General features: G+C 36.8%; 1 protein-coding gene across 4 annotated transcripts in view; it reads right to left on the bottom strand.

Annotated features, from left to right (window-relative positions):
• LOC123679992 (thyrotropin-releasing hormone receptor) overlaps positions 1 to 22,054 on the bottom strand; it is a 117,520-nt gene that overhangs the window by 3,738 nt on the left and 91,728 nt on the right. For all 4 annotated transcript variants that reach the window (XM_045617612.1, XM_045617609.1, XM_045617610.1 and 1 more), the window contains exon 3: positions 17,693 to 17,873. In XM_045617612.1, coding sequence (XP_045473568.1) covers positions 17,693 to 17,873 — 181 coding nt within the window. The remainder of the gene's footprint in view (positions 1 to 17,692; positions 17,874 to 22,054) is intronic.

Here is a 22,054-nt window from a genome sequence, read left to right as displayed (position 1 = left end):
TCGGCAATATGCCATACCTTGGGTAAAAACTCAACGGTTCATGAGTTATTGGGATTCTTATGAAAAAAATGATGGCGATGAGGACTCACATTTTTCCGAATGTTTCGGCAGAAAAAGCTTTTTTCGAAAAAAATTTTTTCTCTTTCGATTCTGCAAATAAATAGTATTTAGTTTTTAGTTTGGACCAAAAATGTACTAGGTGTTCATAAGAAGATCATGAACTTGGATAACTCAAATTCATCGAAACTCAATATTTTCAAATTAGAACCTATATTTTTTATTATTTCAGTCGATTCTACGTACAAAAATAGGGAGGGTTACTTAAGCAAACCCTATATATAAAATGAATACTATAAGAGTTATCGAGGAAGATCCTTAAATGAGGAAAAACCGCAATTCCTTACTGTGTGGAGTAGTCTGTGACTTCCGGAAAACACAGAAAGAAACTAAAATTCGATGTTTGGATAACTAAATTTTATATTTCATGAATTATAATCAATTTTTCGTTGGAATTGTTAAGAAATCCATAAACCAATACAATTTTCAATTACGAATAATTCATTACAATTCTTGAAATGTCAAATTTAGTTATGGAAACATCGAATTTTAGTTTAATTCTGTGTTTTTCGTTTCTGTGTTTTCTGAAAGTCACAGACTACTTCACAAAGTTATAGATGGCGGTTTTTCCTCATTAAAAGTTCTTCCTCGATAACTCTTGAAGTATTTTTGTTACTGCAATATTTCGTTTTTTGTTCATTTTGCTGTTTCATATGCACCACGGTTCTCGAGGGGCACTGTACGCATGTGAAGTGTGATATTTTGGAACATATTGTTTTACAGTTGATTGATGAGTATCGGTATATATGAATCGCATATATATGTTTTTTTTCTTTTTCGCTATTTTCGCTAATTTTCAAGTGTTCAAGCTACAAACTTTTCATTTCATTTAACAAGACTATTGGTGTTGGTGTTGAAGTTCCAGATGAGAGGGGATCCCCAAGCAGAGGAGAATTAGTATCGAGGGTAAGTGCAACTAAATGGTGGTGGTGTATTTTCTAGTATAAGCTAAAAGAGTTCATTTTCATACAGTTCATTATATTTTCATTTGAGTGCTAACAGTATTCAATTTAGGTATAGGGTTTGCTTAAGTAACCCCCACTATTTTTATACGTAGAATCGACTGAAATAATAAAAAATATGGGTTCTAATTTGAAAATATTGAGTTTTGATGAATTTTAGTTGTCCAAGTTTATGATCTTCTGATGAACACCCAGTACATTTTTGGTCCTAACCGAATACAGTCTTATAATACTACTTATTTGCAGAATCGAAAAAGAAAAAAAAATTTTCAGAAAATGCTTTTCCTGCGAAACATTCAGAAAAATATGTGTCCATATCGCCACCATTTTTTTCATAAGAATCCCAATAACTCTTGAACCGTTGAGTTTTTACCTAAGGTATGGGATATTGCCGAAATTGTCATTAGTTTTTCATAAACGTCTAATAGGCCATCCCGGTGAATCACCCTGTATTAATGGTTTTCTTGTGTAGAAATTCATGTATTTTTCTGAACAAAATGAAACTATACCAGTACAAGTATTTTTTCGCTTCGATATCCATCAAATTAATTTGGTGTTATAGGCTGGTATAGTATAGGGTGTTTATTTTTCGAGGTATATAACTTTATGTTGGCATTACTGTTCAAGATGGCGACCGATTTAACAGCTGTCAAGTGATTTATTCTCAGTTTGGTTTGGCAATTCATCATGAATAGACTTACGCCTGAACAACGTTTGCAAATAGTGCAATTTTATTTCGAAAATAATGGTTCTGTGCTGAATACGTATCGCGCACTACGTCCGTTTTATTTTGTTTAGCGATGAAGCGCACTTCTGGTTGAATGGCTACTTCAACGCATTTGGAGTGAAGCTAATCCTCAAGTGTATGTCGAAACACCGTTACATCCAGAAAAACTGACTGTTTGGTGCGCTTTATGGGCTGGTGAAATCATTGGTCCGTACTTCTTCAAAAACGATGATGGCCAGAACGTTACAGTCAATGGTGATCGGTATAGAGCCATGATTACTAACTTTTTCATTCCTGAATTGAACAACCATGATGTCCAGGAGCTGTGGTTCCAACAAGACGGCGCAACATTTCACACAGCTCTTGCCACAATCGATTTATTGAAAGACACGTATGGTGACCGCCTAATTCCACGTTTTTGACCTGTGAATTGGCCTCCAAGATCTTGTGATTTAACACCGCTAGACTACTTTATGTGGGGCTATGTAAAGTCATTGATCTATGCGGATAAGCCACAAACCCTTGACCATTTGGAAGACAACATTCGCCGTGTTATTGCCGATATACGGCCACAAATGTTGGAAAAAGTCATCGAAAATTGGACGTCCAGATTGGACTACATCCGAGCCAGAAATCATATTTAAAATGTGATGCCACAAGATTATCTTGCGGATAAATAAAATTCATGTCAATCGAATAATTCATCGTTGTTTTATTGCAATTTAAAGTTCTATAGCTCTAAAAAAAAACCCTTTATATCCTAAGTCACTAGGAGGAAGCCAGAATATTTCGATTATGCAAGGGTTGTCCAAGTTTCCAGAAATTCCTTTGGGGCCAGTGAATGAACCCCGGTATTCATTTCAAATGGACATCTTGCCAAGCTTTTTTATGGACTAGTTCAAGGGACTTTGGATATAGTATACCATAATTTCTCGAAAATTGATGTCATAGGATCTATAAAATCACTTAGTTCACGAAATCCTTCTTATTATCTTCAGAAAAAGAATAATTTCGTCTCCTAATTCCTAAATTTTCAACGTATAACTTTCATCCACAAAAATAATAGCCGTAGGGTCATCAAACGAAATTCGACCTTGAAATAAAGCTCCCCATAGACGGTCCGTCGAATCCTGCCTCAGGCGCTTCTTAACCCAGTTCCCCTAATCCTTGTAACAATCTCGAAGATTCATTTTCGAGAGAGGAACTTTCATTATAGGAATGATCCTGTTCTGGTCTCTTATTAAGCCGTTCTCATACTTCCTGGCGGTCCTAAAGACGACGAAACCAGAAACTTCCCGGATAAAGTTGCGTCATGTTCTGAGTTTTCCTGAGGCCCATAACTTTTTCATGTGCAGTCGAAAAGCTGTAATTGAAAACCGCGCTTCCCTCGGGATCTCTTCCTTGTATCAGTCGGCATAGTTCCGGAACTCGGGATATTGCTGTTTTAAGGTTGTGGAAAGATGCATAGAATGCCTAATGTGCGAACACAGATAAGGGAAATTTCTAGACGGAAGTGGCAACGTTTGTGGTCGATTTAGGAATAGAAGATTGTAATCCTAAAGTTTTAGAATGTGCATGATGCTGCACGGCTAGTTCCCACATTTCAAAGGAGATTTTGGAAAAAAAGGGGAATATAACAGGCCAATTGAAAAGTCTCCGGTCTACTATAATAAAACACATTTTTTTGGCAAAGTTTGATTTTATTATTCAACATAGTTACCTTCGAGGAAGATACAGCGATTATAGAAATCTTCCAACTTTTCGATACCATTTTTGTACTACGATTTGTTTTTCGATTCAAAATAGGCCTCAGTTTCGGCGATTACTTCTTCATAGGCGCTAAATTTCTTTTCAGCGAACATTCTTTTGAGGTCTGAGAACAGGAAAACGTCGCTGGGGGCCAGATCAGGCGAATACGGTGGATGCAGAAGCAATTCGAAGCCCAATTCATGCAATTTTGCCATTGTTTTCATTGATTTTCATACGGCGCATTGTCTTGATGAAACAGCTACTTTTTTTCTTCAAATGTGGCCGTTTTTTAAAGATTTCATTTTTAAAACGATCCAATAACGCTATGTAATAGTCGCTGTTGATGGTCTGGCCCTTTTGGAGGTAATCAATGAATATTATACCTTGCGCATCCCAGAATACTGATGCCATAAATTTGCCAGCTGATTATTGTGTTTTTCCTCGCTTTGGATTCGGTTCATCGTGTGCAGCCCACTCAGCTGACTGTCGATTGGAGAAAATTCAGGTTTATTGCATTTAATCAGCTTCAATCACTGCTCAGAATCATTAACACGTTGTTGCTTTTGATAGATTGTGAGCTCGCGTGGTACCCATTTAGCACACAGCTTTCTCATGTAAAAATATTCGTGAATTATATTATTATGTTCACGTTCAGATTATATCTTCACAATGTCTGCTATCTCGATCAACTTCACTTTACCGTCATTCAAAATTATTTTGTGAACTTTTTTGATTTTTTCGTCGGTGACAACCACTTTTGGGCGTTCACTGCGTTCGTCGTGTTCGGTGCTCATTTCACCACGTTTAAACTTAGCATACCAATCAATGATGGTTGATTTTCCTGGTGCAGGCCCCGGAAACTCTTCATCAAGCCAAGATTTTTCCCAGGACTGCTCTACAACGATAAGGTTCGACCCACTGATGTCAAATTCGTCCTCAAATCTTTAAATTCAGACTTTGCCTCGAACATAGAACACCCGGTATACCTTCCATCGGGCCCATTAGGATTGATCAATCTGGTGGAAATACCTCCTAATCGAATCAGCATTCGCAAAAAGGTTTTCCGCATAAAACAAGGTCCTCGGAGCCCCCCCACTATCGTTCCACGTTGTTGGTAGCCCCGGTCTATTCCGATTTTATTTCCTCATTTTATTACGCATTCAGGGTGGCCAACTTATTTACAACGTATCGTGCTGGGCCTTCGATTCGGATCCGGTGGACGATTCAAGGCTAAAGGGTCCATGGCCGGAAGGTCCTGTCGGACGGTTTGACGTGTAGTGCGTGGTAACCCTTAGACGAATTTATTGCAGATTTCGGGTGTTGATAGAAAATACCAATTTCAAGCTCCATGTGATATTTTAATCTGATCAAATTATTAGAACCATCGAAAATTGAAGAACAATATTGAGAAGAAATATACAATATTTCCGTGACTACATATTCGATTGAGATGATATTTTGCGTGTTCTATAACATTTCTAGTTTCGTTCGAAATTTCGTTTTGAAGAACTATCTATTGTTCCCGAGACAATAATTATTTAGACCTTCGTGCGAAATTTCTATCGATAGCGTCATCAGAACCATAGAAAATTCAAGCAGTATAGCGACAAAATTATCTTGTAATTCTGTAACAATTGATCCTATCGAGTTGAGATTTTCAAGTAAATATAAAACTCAGAGTAATAAACATAGATAGAGGGAGCATATGTCATTTTCAGTAAGCAAATTTTGTCCCTAACATGGAACTATCAAAGTTGACATGAAGCGCGCGGAAATGAAAACATATCAGTGATACGATATCTCACTCAATTCGCGAGTTTCTCCACAAAGAACGCACTTTTTATGTCCCATAGTGAATCAACGTTTCATATTAACTCAAAATATATTGAAACAAATACCTAAATATATCAGAAATTCGGAAAACAGACTTCAAGCGCGCCAAACGACGAGAAACAACCGATGACTCTAGGAGAGCAAAAGTTACCAAACCTTGGATTTCAGCAGGTAGATACAGAAAATAATGAATATTCTGCTCATTATAAATTCGACAATTAGCAAAAATATCGGATTCCAAATATTCAAATTTGCATATTTAATCGGGAATCACTCAAATAAATATATTTCAGTCAATACATTCATAACGATATAGTAAAATTGTGGATTTGAAAATATATCAAAATCCGACAACGTAATCTAACCATGTTGGGGACATGTAATATAAAATGACAATGAAAGCTTAATGCAAAATTTGGTGTAATATTGGGAAAAAAATTAAGAGTAAATCACTGACTTCACGTCAATGATTTTTTCCTTACCGAAGTTATGAAGTTGGCGTCGAAGCGTCCCTAATTCAAGTCTATGAAGAGGACACCACGTCGACTCTAAACCAAGTCATAAAGGAGAATGGGAGGAATTCAAACGACAGAAAACTTCTGGAGTATATCTCGTTACATGATTTAGTGAACGTTGAGGGCGGAAGAAGTTTTGCTGAACGTTCCCAGCTGGCCTAATTAGAGTATGGGTGTCACGTTTTCGGACCATTTCAACCTCTCTGTATAATGAGTGTTTAATAACACCGTGGATTTGGCGGAGGTTCTGCATGCGATATTTTATCGTAGGTACGTGCAAAATGGTGGATGCGCTAATATGATCGCGAAGTGTTTGATGTGATTCGACAAAGTTTGTTAGCAGAGTGTAAATTTTTATTTATTACTTCGAATCCTTTGGAATTAGGAGCACTTGAAAGTTTCACAGTATCTTCATAAAGAACTTTCTTAGTTTTAAAAGTATTTTTGTGATTGAGAAAACCGTGTTAGGTCGCAGGTTTTGTTGGTAAACTGTACTAACTGTCAAAGAAACTGTAACACTCAGAAGGAGCTATTTGAATTTTAATTTTTTTTTTGTAAAACATAGATAGTACCGGTGTTTTTTTTTCGAGGTATATAACTTTAAGTTGTCATTAATGTTCAAGATGGCGACCGATTTAACAGCTGTCAAGTGATTTATTCTCAGTTTGGTTTGGCAATTCTTCATGAATAGACTCAACGCTTGCAAATAGTGCATATTTATTTCGAAAATAATGGTTCTGTGCCGAATACGTATCGCGCACTACGTGCATTTTATTTTGTTTAGCGATGAGCGCACTTCTGGTTGAATGTCTACGTCAACAAACAAAACTGCCACATTTGGAGTGAAGCTAATCCTCAAGTGTATGTCGAAACACCGTTTCATCCAGAAAAACTGACTGTTTGGTGCGCTTTATGGGCTGGTGGAATCATTGGTCCGTATTTCTTCAAAAACGATGATGGCCAGAACGTTACAGTCAATGGTGATCGGTATAGAGCCATGATTACCAACTTTTTCATTCCTGAATTGAACAATCATGATGTCCAGAAGCTGTGGTTCTAACAAGAAGGCGCAACATGTCACACAGCTCGTGCCACAATCGATTTATTGAAAGACACGTTTGGTGACCGCCTAATTTCACGTTTTGGACCTGTGAATTGGCCTCCAAGATCTTGTGATTTAACACCGCTAGACTACTTTCTGTGGGGCTATGTAAAGTCATTGGTCTATGCGGATAAGCCACAAACCCTTGACCATTTGGAAGACAACATTCGCCGTGTTATTGCCGATATACGGCCACAAATGTTGGAGAAAGTAATCGAAAATTGGACGTCTAGATTGGACTACATCCGAGCCAGCCGTGGCGGTCATATGCCAGAAATCATATTTAAAATCTAATGACACAAGATTATCTTGCGGATAAATAAAATTCATGTCAATCGAATAATCCATCGTTGTTTTATTGCAATTTAAAGTTCTATAGCTTAAAAAAAAAACACCCTTTACCTGCGCACTGATAACTGCTAAATTATTCAATAAATCAAGACAGGTATTGAATTTGTGCTATGCTAAGAAACCTTTCATATCTGCTAGCTTCACTAGCAATCCTGTCAATCGCATAACAGTACATCTTTTCCGAAAGCTCAGCACTCAAATCAACATACAGCATCCCTATAAAGACGAACAGGACTCGGAATCTCCCGTACAAACTATCAGCATGCAATTTTCCGCAACATTAGCAGCATCCCAGTCGCAGTTCCTAGTAGTTCGTTCACCCACCTCTCAAAATCATAGATTGTCGCGCTCTACTCAGTTTGGCGTGGTTTTAAGCAATCACGCTAGATTGGAGGAGATCGGGAGACGTTTGGGAGGCTTGACCCGTCCTCGAGACAGATGGTCCAGAAAGTTCGCATGCTGGTGCGTGATCTTCATGAGTAAGATGGGGGTCAACCGGAAACTTCGCGCTGTTTTATTTCTGTGGTATTGGCATGGAGGTTTGGATTGATTTTGGTAAATTCTATGGTTGGGGGTTTGGGATGGCATTGACGTAGAAATGAGGCATAGAGTAATAAACATAGATAGAGGGAGTATACGCAATTTTTACATGTCCCCAACATCGTTAGGTTACGTTGTCGGATTGTGATATATTTTCAAATCAATAATTTTATTATATCGTTATGAATGTATATTATATTGAATGAAATATATTTATTTCAGTGATTCCCGATTAAATATTCAAATTCGAAAATTTGGAATCCGATATTTTTCCTAATTGTCGAATTTATAATAAGCAGAATATTTATTATTTTCTGTATCTACCTGCTGAAATCCAAGGTTTGGCAACTTTCGCTCTCCTAGTGTCATCGGTTGTTTCACGTCGTTTGGCGCGCTTGAAGATTGTTTTCCGAATGTCTGATACATTTAGGTATTTATTTCAATATATTTTGAGCTAATATGAAACGTTGATTCACTATGGGACCTAAGAAATGCGTTCTTTGTGGAGAAACTCGCGAATTGAGTGAAATATCGTATCACTGATATGTTTTTATTTCCGCGCCCTTCATGTCAAATTTGATACTTCATGTTGGGGACAAAATTTGCGTACTGAATATGACATATGTTCCCTCTGTCTATGTTTATTACTCTGAGAAATGAGGGGATAAATGTATGTATCTACCCTATAATAAGGTTTTTTACCAACCTTGAGCAGAAGACAACATTTAGGAATAATTGATGATAATCTTATGAAGACTACATTTCCCCAATTTTGGCATAGTGTAGATACCAGAAAATAGAAAAAAAGTTTCCCAAAAACACCTAGTTCCAAATGTCTAAAGATGACAGTTTCAAAAGTGCCAGCTGCCCATATGAGATTCTATCCAAAATAAAACCTCTTATTGGTAAATTCTTTACTATGGTATTATTTATTTTTTGTATTTACTTGGGTCACTTTTGGACACAAACATTTACTTCGACGAAGAAACCTAGAATTAGTACTGTAAGCCAATTCAGAAGCAATAAAATGGGTCATCTGATAGGTCAGCATCTTTCTATTATACTCAAAAAGGAAAATTACATTAATAAGAGCTGGCAGCTGAGCAAAGTCAAGTTGGGTCTTGAGTGTCTAGACGGTAAACCGATTATTCATATCTACATAACTTTCCTGAGAAATAAATGACTAACTCGCAATACCCACCTTAGATTCTAAGGGTGAACGTGGATTCCCCTTGGTGGTCTTCAATTTTCTCCAAAAAAAAAGGCATAGGAAGCCACAAATATTTCCCATTCGCCCTTGGCATGAAAAAGCAAGGCCCAAATCGATTCCAATAATCGAAATCAATTGTAAGAATGTTATGAATGTCTTCTGCCATCCCGAATACAGATGCTTTTGTAGATAGCAGACATTCATACAGCATCGCAAACTGTTCTTATTGTGGTTGTATTTCGACCACTCATTAAGAGATATTTATCGACGCAAGTTATGCCTTTGGTAGGAACACGACATCGTCGGGTATCTTTTCATATCGACAAGATTTATGGAGGTTTCTCGAGGCTAATGAGAATTCGGGGGTATTTTCAATCTGAAGAGTTGAATTGCATTCAACCTTAAGGTATTCAGTAAGGAGCTTTTGTTGTTAATGAAGGATTTGTAATGGAGAATAGCGTTTAATTGGCGTTGTAGGTTGTGTGGTATGAAACCTGAAGCTTTTGAAGGACACGTAACTAAGTAAAGGGTGTTTTTTTTAGATCTATAGAACTTTAAATTGCAATAAAACAACGATGGATTATTCCATTGACATGAATTATTTATCCGCAAGATAATCTTGTGGCATTACATTTTAAATATGATTTCTGGCATATTACCGCCACGGCTGGCTCGGATGTAGTCCAATCTGGACGTCCAATTTTCGATGAGTTTTTCCAACATTTGTGGCCGTATATCGGCAATAACACGGCGAATGTTGTCTTCCAAATGGTCAAGGGTTTGTGGCTTATCCGCATAGACCAATGACTTTACATAGCCCCACAGAAAGTAGTCTAGCGGTGTTAAATCACAAGATCTTGGAGGCCAATTCACAAGTCCAAAACGTGAAATTAGGCGGTCACCAAACGTGTCTTTCATTAAATCGATTGTGGCACGAGCTGTGTGATATGTTGCGCCGTCTCCACAGCTCCTGGACATCATGGTTGTTCAATTCAGGAATGAAAAAGTTAGTAATCATGGCTCTATACCGATCACCATTGACTGTAACGTTCTGGCCATCATCGTTTTTGAAGAAGTACGGACCAATGATTCCACCAGCCCATAAAGCGCACCAAACAGTCAGTTTTTCTGGATGTAACGGTGTTTCTACATACACTTGAGGATTAGCTTCACTCCAAATGCGGCAGTTTTGTTTGTTGACGTAGCCATTCAACCAGAAGTGCGCTTCATCGCTAAACAAAATAAAATGGACGTAGTGCGCGATACGTATTCCGCACAGAACCGTTATTTTCGAAATAAAATTGCACTATTTTCAAGCGTTGTTCAGGCGTGCGTCTATTTACGATGAATTGCCAAACCAAACTGAGAATAAATCACTTGACAGCTGTAAAATCGGTCGCCATCTTGAACAGAAATGCCAACGTAAAGTTATATACCTCGAAAAAGAACACCCGTTATATCTTGAAATAAGTGTACCAAATCTCAACCAAATCGCTTTGGGAAAACCAAAAAGCTGAATTTTCTGTCAATACAATAGTCAGTGGCGTACTTATTTTCTCAATATTCAGCTCCTGCGCTTTTTCAACATTGCAGGAAATCCGGTATCAGTACTTTTGTGCCATTTCCCTCTATTCCATTCTTTCCACAGTAGTATATTGAATTTGGGACACCCCGTAGAAAATTGAGTTACGACACGTCATCATAAAAAAGAAACAGTAAAAACGTGAGAAGATTCTCCCCCTCGTAAATTACAAATTCGGGTCCATCTGAATTCATTACACGGGCCAAAAAAAAAAAAACACAACTTTCTCCTTCAGATCTAACGGAGACTAAGTCGAGAAAATGATTAAATATTATTCAGAATGTATATCATTGTCGGAGGAGGGTTCTTTCTGTCTACAACCAACTTCCCTCCCTCCCCACCTCTTTTACCCGCAAGCTCCGGCTTTCCCGGAAAAAATAATAAATCCGCTTTTCCTCAAATATTTACCCCGTCTGGCAAAATACAACGTACCAATAACGTACACGAGAGCGCGCTGCATATCTTTCAGACTCTGGGAGTGAGATTGAATTGAGATCGTCTTACGGTGCTAGTAGATCCTAAGTGCAGGGCAAATATAGAAATCGACTGACGTAGAACGTTACGAAGACATGCTGGTTCGGTAACTCCGTGATTTTTATGGTTGCGGAATTTTCTTGTGAAAATTCTTTTCTTTTTTTCGAACGTGCAATAACAACGTCATGTTTTGACTGGCAAGAACATCGAAAAGTTCTATTTTTCCTCCGCCAGAGGGAACAGTGTAGCCCAATGATAACTATCAACTAAGATGTCTAAAATACTGTTGTGTACCTTTTCCTTTTCTCCCTTAAGATGGCGCTATACAAAGAATTGACCAATCGATGGCATCGTTTTGAAATTTTCTTTTGTTCTGTCAAACGATGATTGACTTTCGATTTAACCTCGAAATATGACATTGACAGAAGGACGATTTGAGCGCCATAGGAAACTATGCGGAAATTAAGTGGAGAGGGACCAATACCATTAAAATCCAAGAAGGATAGTCCCTTCAAAAGTCGTCAGGGATTTTCTCAGACCAATAAACATAGATAGAGATGTCATTTTCAGTAAGCAACATTTATCCCCAACATATCAAATTTGACATGAAATGAGCGGAAATGAAAACGCATCAATGATACGATATTTCACTCAATTCGCGAGTTTGTCTACAAAGAACGCACTTATTATGTCTCATAGTGAATCAACGTTTCATATCAACTCAAAATATATTGAAATAGATACTTAAATATATCAGAAATTCAGAAAACAAACTTCAAGCGCGACAAACGACGTGAAACGACCGATGACACTAGGAGAGCAAAAGTGGCCAAACCTTGGATTTCAGCAGGTAGATACAGAAAATAATAAATATTCTGCTCAATATAAATTCGACAATTAGGAAAAATATCGGATTCCAAATATTCAAATTTGCATATTAAATCAGAAATCAGTCAAATAAATATATTTCATTCAATATAATATACATTGATAATGATATAGTAAAATTGTGGATTTGGAAATATATCACAATCCGACAAGGTGATCTAACCATGTTGGGGACATGTAAAAATTACGTATACTCCCTCTATCTATGTTTATTACTCTATGGGGTTTTCCATGTGAAACTCGAAGACTGAAATCGACAGAACTATCCAGGGTGCTCCAAAATTGAAGGTACAAACAAAAATGACAGATTCTTCGGATCATTTTAAGGAAAAAAGTCCTATAAACTTGGCCCGCAAACGCTTTCTCTTCTATATACAGTTTTGGTTTTTTTTTTCAAGTTTTTTCTCAACACCTTCCTTCCCTTCACAAGACATTTAACTCAAATTCGGCATAGATATTCTAATTCAAAGTTTTCATCATGTGATATACTAATTTCGAATGCAAATCTACAGGATGTTATAGCGAGCTACAAATCCAATCTAATTCATAATCTGCTGCCTTATAAGGCGAACGCACAGCTCAATTCTCTCAATCAACATTCAAATAATAGAATAAACCTTCGATTATACCCTCAAATCTATACGATCTGAAATTCCAAATTGAATTCCACCTTGCTTCGATTCAATTTGTCACCCATTCATTCTTTAATTGAAGGAATAACTGTAGCAACAACAGTATAATACTCTTGCTTTCAACAGAATAGATTGAATCTGCGATCCAAGATAATGCCGTCTTGAATGTAAATCCTCCAAAATCTGCGAGAAAGCCAACAGAGAGTCTCCTTTATCCATAGAAATGGGTTTGAATAGTATACAACGATTGCTTTACATAATTAACAACAATATAGGAATTCAAAGTAACGATATTTCTCAGTTACATACCTCGATACACAAATTCAGACCACCTATAACAGGTGTTTTTTTAGCTTTTGTGAAGTTTCGATGATTGTTTGACAGTTGAGAATGATACAAATTTCTGTTTCGTATTATTATTTCAAGTTTTCAAGCTCTTAAAAAACACCGATTATAAATCCTGTAGTGTATGTCCCCCTTTAACGCATTTATTTTCCGACGTAATCGGACCAAGAACAACGGGAAATCTTCTCTTAGGAAGAAATCGAACCGCTTTCAATTATACCGACAGCATTCGCGAAATGCATCCTGACTAAGTCAGTTAATTCCCTCCCTTTAAGGAAAATGAGGCTATCGACCCTCGAGCAGTCTGTGATGGGGTGCCAAGAACTCATTGCTAGGGACGTTTGCCGAGTGTGGCACCTTTAGACATTTCTTCCGTTCCTTTTTACGCCATGGAAGAGAAGGTGGGCATGAATATGCTGAAGTTAATCGTTCGAGAGGGTCTATCTGTCTGCGAAGAGAATTTCGAGAGTACAGGGGGTATTCGGGAAGTTCAGGAGACTTTTTTGTTTCCGTTCAGGCTAGAAGAACGTTTTTCGTAGATGACATTTTTTTATCTGGGCCAATTTAGAATGATTTTACCAAATCTAGGGGGACACACTAGAATTTCTAGACATTTTAGATTCTACCATAGGCTAAAAAAGAAAATTTCCTCATTTCCATAAATCACAAAATGTTAGAAATATTCGGACGTGAACATAAATGCTATTGATGTTAAAAAATAGCGACAAAAATTCGTACAAGACCATAAGTGTCATTGATGTGAATTCGTACGGAACCATAAGTGACATTAATGTGAGAAAAATAGTGAACGAAAATGCCAGTGATCTGAAAAAATAGTGAAAATTCGTACTGGAACAATGATGTGAAAAAAATAGTGAGAAAAAATCGTAGGAGACTAAAAGGGCCATGGATGTGAAAAAATAGTAAAAGAAGATTTGTACGAGACCATAGGTGCCGTTTTTGTGAAAAAATAGTGAATGAAAATTCGTACTAGTCTATAAAGGTCATTGATATGAAAAAATAATTAGAAAAAATTCATACGAGACTACAAGTGCCATTGATGTGAAAAAATAGTGAAGGAAAATTTGTACTGGACCATTGATGTGAAAAAAATAGTGAGAAAAACATCGTAGGAGACTAAGAGGGCCATGGATGTGAAAAAATAGTGAAAGAAGATTTGTACGAGACCATAAGTGCCATTTTTGTGAAAAAATTATTAATGAAAATTCGTAGTCCATAAGACCATTGATAATGGTCTTATGGACATAAGTGACATTGATGTCAAAAATAGTGAAAAACAATTTGTACGAGACCATAAGTGCCATTGATGTGAAAAAGTAGTGACGAAAAATTCGAACTGGACTATAGGGGCGATAGATGTGGAAAAAATGGTGAAAGAAGATTTGTGTGAGACCATAAGTGTCATTTATGTGGAAAAATAGTGAAAGAAAATTCGTATCGAACCATAAGTGCCATTGATGTGAAATAAACAATGAAAGAAAATTTGTACCATAATATTCGGACGAGGCCATGGTATTTTTATTACATTAAGTATTATTTTAATTTTATTATTTTTGATTTTCTTTTTTTTTTTTGATTTTTCTATTAATAGTTATTTTGCTATTTCATGAAGAAAAATCAATCAAATCAAAGATCATAATAATCTGACCAGTGTCTGAGTTATAAATGGTGCAACTAACCTTGTTTTATATGATATATAGTCACCTACATTAAAAAAGGGTTTAATAATAGTTCAAAAGCAATGTGAACAGAATAATAAATCAACTGAAACCGGAAACAATAACGTAGTGTACAGTGTGAAAGGTGAAAGAACATTCCTTGAAACTAAAAGAAACACCTCCATCTCAAACGCATGCACCGAAGCGGTTTTACAGCCAAAAAAAAAATTAGGTTCCCTACAATAAACTACAACAAGTGACCACCATCATTTCCTTCTCGTAACAATTCAAGTCTGCGTCTTTTTCTATCTTTCCTCGTTTGTTGGGTACAGTGTGGTACAGAAAACCTTGGAATTTATTGTGTAACGGGGTTATTTGCATACGAATTTTTATTCGAAAACTCCCCCAGGAAATTTGGAGGAGTCTTTGCTATTACAAAAGGTCGGTATAAACAATTATGATCTCGGAGCACGATCCTACACATAATACGGCTGCTCTTAGGGAAACGCACACCGCGTTTCTGAGCAATCTGATCGAAATTTGTAGGTTAATCGATAATATTCTATGGTTTTTGACGTTTCTTGTTGACAAATGACATAACGTTTCAGCATTTCCAAGTGTCATTTTGAGTTCAATGGTGAAGGTAGGATTGTTGTGTTGGAGGATAGAATTTTACCAAGCCTATTTCGTGCTTATTTGATGCCTATTTCCTTGTCTATTCGAGGTAGGGATTCATCAAGCCAAGTAGCTTGACATTTTAACCAACTACTTGACTTGAAAATCAAACTCGTGAAAAATTACATACTTGAGCTTGGCTTGACTTGATTTTAGATATTTATTGCTTGACTTGTTACAAAGCTACTTGATATTACTTGAGCTTGATGCACACGTCGCACGTGACTTTATTAGTAGTTTTCTCACATTTCTATGAAATCTATTGGTAGATTTTGGTAATTTCAGAAATATTTTTTCAAACTTGGCCAAAACGGCCAAGGATTATTTATCAACGCCAGCATCTTCAGCTCCTGTTGAAAGACAATTTTACAGAGCTGCTCTCACAATTACAAAAACCCGCAATAGGTTAGGCGACAAATCTATAAGATGCTTCATGTGTCTTAGATCCTGGATAGAAAATTATGAAATCAAACAAAGCCTAGAGGTTTCTCAATATTAAGAAACTTTGTTTTCATTATTTTTTATTTCGTAATGATTTATAGTGATTTAATTTATGTTTCTATTTCAGGAGAGTTGATATTTTCGGTTCTTTTATACAATAAAAAAAGTGTTTTTTGCAAGGTTCCTTCTCTTTTCATAATTTTTTTATTGATGTGACACCACACAATAAAACTGCTAAAAATCAAGTAGCTTGATATGATTCAAGTACTCGATAAATAAATACTTGACTTTACTTGAGATTGGAAAACTACTACTTGACTTGAAATCAAGTCAAGCTCAAGCCAAGTAGCTTGAAAATCAAGCCAAGCCGTGAATCCCTACTTATGATCTGGTATTGATTTTCTTCTACCACTTCTTTCACATGGATAACCTCATAGTCTACTACAGATTTCCTTCTACATATTTATATCACATCTTGATTTGAAGTCAAGTCAAGCTCAAGCCATATAGCTTGAAAATAAAGCCAAGCCGTGAATCCCTAGTTTCCACAATACCATATTTATGAACGGTCAGTATTTGGATAAAAACGAGCAGAGTTATGCTATGATCAAAAACAGTGGTGTGAGACATAATTTTCAAAATTCAAGCAGAATCTGCTAACTTCTACGCAATTTAGTTAGTCGGAAAAGGTTGTGCATAAACAGAGTGCCTTCTGCCATTCCTCTGTATTGCGTTTATTGGACGAAGGGTATCATTATATGCCGCTAATGATGGTGATCACTTTTTATGTGCCATTTGTACACCTTTTTCGATATCGGGTGTATATTGCAACAATCAGTAGGTTACTGCCCCTTCTATCAAAGTCATAATGATGTTCTGTAGCTTGGTAAAAGGTAATTTCGCACATTCTGTCAACATTGGTTAGAGATCTACGGGGTTTGATGAAAAAATAAGGAATTTTGCGATTAGTTCTCCTAAATTTTTCGTTATGCAGTTGGTATCCACGTTTTTGACATCTCAAACTATCTTTGGTGACAGTTGTTGAACGATTACAACTGTTTTGAAATACTCTCAGAGTAATAAACACAGATAGAGGGAGCATGTCATTTTCAGTAAGCAAATTTTGTCTTCAACAACTATCAAATTTGACATGAAGAGCGCGGAAATGAAAACAAATCAGTGATACGATATTTCACTCAATTCGCGAGTTTATCCACAAAGAACTCACTTCTTATGTCCCATAGTGAATCAACGTTTCAGATTAACTCAAAATATATTGAAATGAATACCTGAATATATCAGATATTCAGAAAACAAACTTCAAGCGCGCCAAACGACGTGCAACAACGGATGATACTAGGAGAGCAAAAGTTTCCAAACCTAGGATTTCAGTAGGTGGATACAGAAAATAATAAATATTCTGCTTATTATTAATTTGACATTTAGGAAAAATATCGGATTCCAAATACTCAAATTTGCATATATAATCGGGAATCACTAAAATAAATATATTTCCTTCAATATAATATACATTCATAATGATATAGTAAATGAGGATTTGAAAATATATCACAATCCGACAACGTAATCGAACCATGTTGGGGACATTAAAAAATTGCGTATACTCCCTCTATCTATCTTTATTATGGAAATACTCGATGAATACTTAAAATTGAACTTGATAATAAATTATGTTTATCAAATTTTTTTTTAATTTAATTTAATTTTCACACCAAACCTCACCAGTCGAAAGCTACAACTCCTATCATCGATTCATATATGATAATTTGGGGAATGTTTTACTAATTCTTGCAGAAATATACACCAGACAATCGAACAAACATGCATAGACCAAAAACGAAAAACTCACCTGGTGAAGACAGCTGCAATAATCCAAGCAAGTAGACATATTAGAGACGCCCTGGCTTTCGTACAGATATAACTGGCCTTCAGTGGCTTGCATATGGCGTAATATCTTTCGAAACTTATAGCTAGAATTGTAAGGACCGAAGCGTGCGCCACTGTCAGTTCTACAAATGGAACAGCTTTGCCTGAAAAAAAAAAGTGAGTTCAAGACGGTGATACGGAACAATTGTATCTTAATTTCTGCATATAAATAAGTACATGAGTAATAAGGATCACTACACATAATATTTCATTTGATCTGAAGAGTAAAAAAAAATTTTCCTCAAAAATTCGACTTTATTTGTTAACATAGTAACTTTTAAGAGCGGTACAATACTCCTCTGACTTTTCTATAGAAAAGTTAGTCTTTTTCTCCAAACATTAGCTATCACTTCTTCATTGGAACCAAATTTCTTTCCTTGGTGCATTCCTGGGTTGCATAATTCCGAAAAATTTCTTTGAAACTTCGATACTGCAAGACCTTTAAAGTTTCTGGATATTAGCAAGAATATGCCTCACTGGATTCCTTACAGGAATGAGTGTAGCAAAAACGACAAGAGCAGATTCTGCTGGGAGGAGTAAGAAACTCTGTATCACCTGGTGAAGGAATGCCTCGCCATCGCTAGCCAGCGCAAAATATGCTTTGGACAAGGGACTAGTTGATGTTAGGAAGGAACCTTCTTGAAGCCATCTCAGACACTACAGTAGACTACCGACGACTGATGACTAGAACAACTCTGATGGAAGCACAATAGACCATAAGGTCACAGTGCAATGAAACCCCCTTCAAATTTACAATACTCAAGTTCATACATTTGAGCGGCATTTTTGGATTATTATTATTATTATTATTTGAACTAAGGTCGTTTTGGTTCGGTAAGCCTTCCGGGAACTGCGACCATGCAGATATTTTGTTCACTACCCTACTCTCATTCATAGAAACCCAGGGAGGTCGTCAAGGAAGTTAATAAAATTGACAACCTCCTTAGGGGTCTTGGCCGTTACCTCTCTGGTATCCAGGACCGGCTTACCCATGTGAATGGTTCTTAGGCCAGCCAGCTCCGGACACTTGCATAACAAGTGTTCGGCTGTTTCTGCTTCCGATCCACAGAGCCTGCAAATCTCGTCTGCTGACTTTCCCATACGGTACAAATGATGTTTGTACCGACAGTGCCCCGTCAGCAGTCCCATCATCACCCGAAGCTCTGCTCGCGACAGCTTCAGGAGCTTTTTGGCGTAGGTAGGTGAAATCTTCACGAATTTCTTTGCCTGAGCAAGTCTAGGAGTGTTAGTCCAGTGGATTGTCTTACTGTTCAACTCCCATAGCTGGACCGCAGCTTTGTATTGGTCTTTTCCTATCCCACAGAAAGGCTCAGGTCCAGCAGGTCTTAACCTTGATGCACTTTTTGCAAGTTCATCCGCTCTTTCATTTCCTTCAAACCCACAGTGCCCTGGTACCCATAGTAGAGTCACCTTATTTCCTCTGGCCAGTTGCTTTATGGTATGGCATTTTTGGATTGAATATACAATGTGTTTCTGAATTGGAGCACTGAAGAATACGAGTGATACGAATGGTAATTAGAAAATCCCATAGAAGAGTGTGGTCCTGCAGCTTTCCGTTGAAGATGCATACATTGTCTAAAACAATCGACTTTCACGTAAAGTTCAAAACTTATACGTGACTGCTTTAAGTATAACATTATCCATTCGAATCCTGGCGGAACAGTAAAAAATCTTCCGGCTGTTAGATGCCAAAGGTTTATTATCGCAGTAAAATAAACCGTACAGTTACAAGTTGCCCCAAATAACTCCACCAGAATTCATCTCAATCCATCGCAACATGTATTTTTATCTCCCAATTTCCAAACAACCTGCAAGATTGATTTCTATCGATCTATTCGTCGCCAAAACATGTCAAAGTTCGGGCTGTCGCCATCTATCCCTAATCTCCCGATTGCATCAACAGTTTCGGAGTTACAATGTAGAAATCGAACTTTAGGATCGTTTAACGAAGGTTTTGTTGAAGTTTCCAGAACAGAAGAGTCGGATTCCTGACATGAGAAATGACTCGGTGATGTGACAAGTTCCTTATTAACTGTGGTAATCACGACGGCTGGTAAACATATAAATAACTTGTGCATATAATAGAGAGTAAAATTAAACTGTCCAGTTGGTGGCTCCTGTCTTTGTTTCGTCCTTGGTATTTATCGTCTATTATTTGTTGTCGACACGAATATTGATGCTGCACAGCTGATTTTCTTTCTGGGTTAGTCGTATTGTGTTTGGAGGAATTTTTGGGATTCTGCAGAATCTTAAATTATGGTCCGATATTGGCTTTATGAACGGTTTTCCAATAAAAGGTTTAGTTTTTATATAAAAAAACAGTTATCATATTTTAAGATAAATCTAAGATAAATTTCTGCTTCAATATGATGAAATCTGTGGCTGATGATTATCGAATGCTCTCAAAAACTAATGGATGCCGCTCTTAATGAAATAACGTGCTGAAAGTGGTTCAACGCTCCAAGAACGGCGATTTTGAATTCGAAGACCAGCATGGTGGTAGAAAAGAGAAGGTTTTCGGAAATGCAGAATTGGAGAAGTTACTTGATCAAGACTCGTGTCAAACGCAACAAGAATTGGCAGGATCATTGGGAGTGACGCAACAAGATATTTCAAGTCATGGGAATGATTCAGAAGAAAGAAAATTGGGTGCCGTACAAGTTGAAGCAAATATATGTTGAACGGCGTTTGCTTGCTTGTGAATAGCTGCTTGCAAGGTAAAGATGGAAGGGATTTCTGCATCGCATTATGACTGGAGACGAAAAATGGATTCATTACGATAATCCCAAGCGCAGAAAATCTAGGGGAAATCCCAGCCATGCTTCCACTTCGACGGCAAAACCGAATATTCACGATTCCAAGGTCATGTTCAGTATTTGGTGGGACCAGCTCGGCCTAGTGTACAAAGAGTTCTTAGAACCGACTGAAACAATCACAGGTCATCGTTATCGAAAGCAATTAATGCGTTTGAGCCGAGCATTGAATGACAAACGGCCGTAATACAAAGAGAGACATGATAAAGTGATTTTACAGCAATGCTCAACCCCATGTTGCGAAAGTGGTTAAGTCATAATCGGAAACCTTAATTCAAGGAGAAATTTCCGCTCTTTTCAATCGCGTACAATACATTTTGATCAAGATGGTTGTACTGATATGTTTTTAGTGAAAAAATTGTGGAACTTCAAAAAATATTAGAATCTTGAATAACTTCACAACGAAAGATGAATGGTATATACTCAATAGCAACATTTTGGTTGAAAATTGCCCGTAGAATGAACTTGTCAAATTATGCCACAGATAACTTGGGCACCCCCTGTGCATACCTAGTGAATGTCACAAATGCGTTGCTTCAAAAAGATCAATTGCAATTATCTTTGAAGCGGACTGGAGATAAATATATAAGAGTAATAAACATAGATAGAGGGAGCATATGTCATTCTCCATAAACAAATTTTGTCCCCAACATGAACTATCAAATTTGACATGAAGCGCGCGGAAATGAAAACATATCAGTGATACGATATTTCACTCAATTCGCGAGTTTTTCCACAAAGAACGCACTTCTTATGTCCCATAGGGAATCAACGTTTAATATTAACTCAAAATATATTGAAATAAATACCTAAACATATCAGAAATTCAGAAAACAAACTTCAAGCGTGCCAAACGACGTGAAACAACCGAGGACACTAGGAGAGCAAAAGTTGCCAAACCTTGGATTTCAGCAGGTAGATACAGAAAACAATAAATATTCTGCTTATTATAAATTGGACAATAAGGAAAAATATCGGATTCCAAATATTCAAATTTGCATATTTAATCGGGAATCAATCAAATAAATATATTTCATTCAATATAATATACATTCATAATGATATAGTAAAATTGTGATCCACAATTTTAATGTATATTGGATTGTGATATATTTTCAAATATCACAATCCGACAACGTAATCTAACCATATTGGGGACATGTAAAAATTGCGTATACTCCCTCTTTATTACTCTATGATCAATATCAAGCTTATCCCCAGAAACATTTTCAAAAAAACTATCTGGATCAGGTCCCTTTACGACCTATCCAATCCAAAATCCAAGTTACATCTTTCTCGACTTCAATAGAACCGATCGATAGTTCACTAGACTCAAGCAATAAAATCAGACCTAGCCTCCTACGATATTTGTTTTCTTTACTTGAATTATTGTTCTAATTCACTTCATCAGAAGTTTCCCATGTAAATACGAAAGGCGAAATTAGATTTAT

Source organism: Harmonia axyridis, chromosome 5 (genome assembly GCF_914767665.1).
Source record: "Harmonia axyridis chromosome 5, icHarAxyr1.1, whole genome shotgun sequence".
Classification (NCBI taxonomy): domain Eukaryota; kingdom Metazoa; phylum Arthropoda; class Insecta; order Coleoptera; family Coccinellidae; genus Harmonia; species Harmonia axyridis.
Note: the sequence above shows the minus strand (reverse complement) of the source record. Positions and strands in the feature narration are given on the sequence as shown.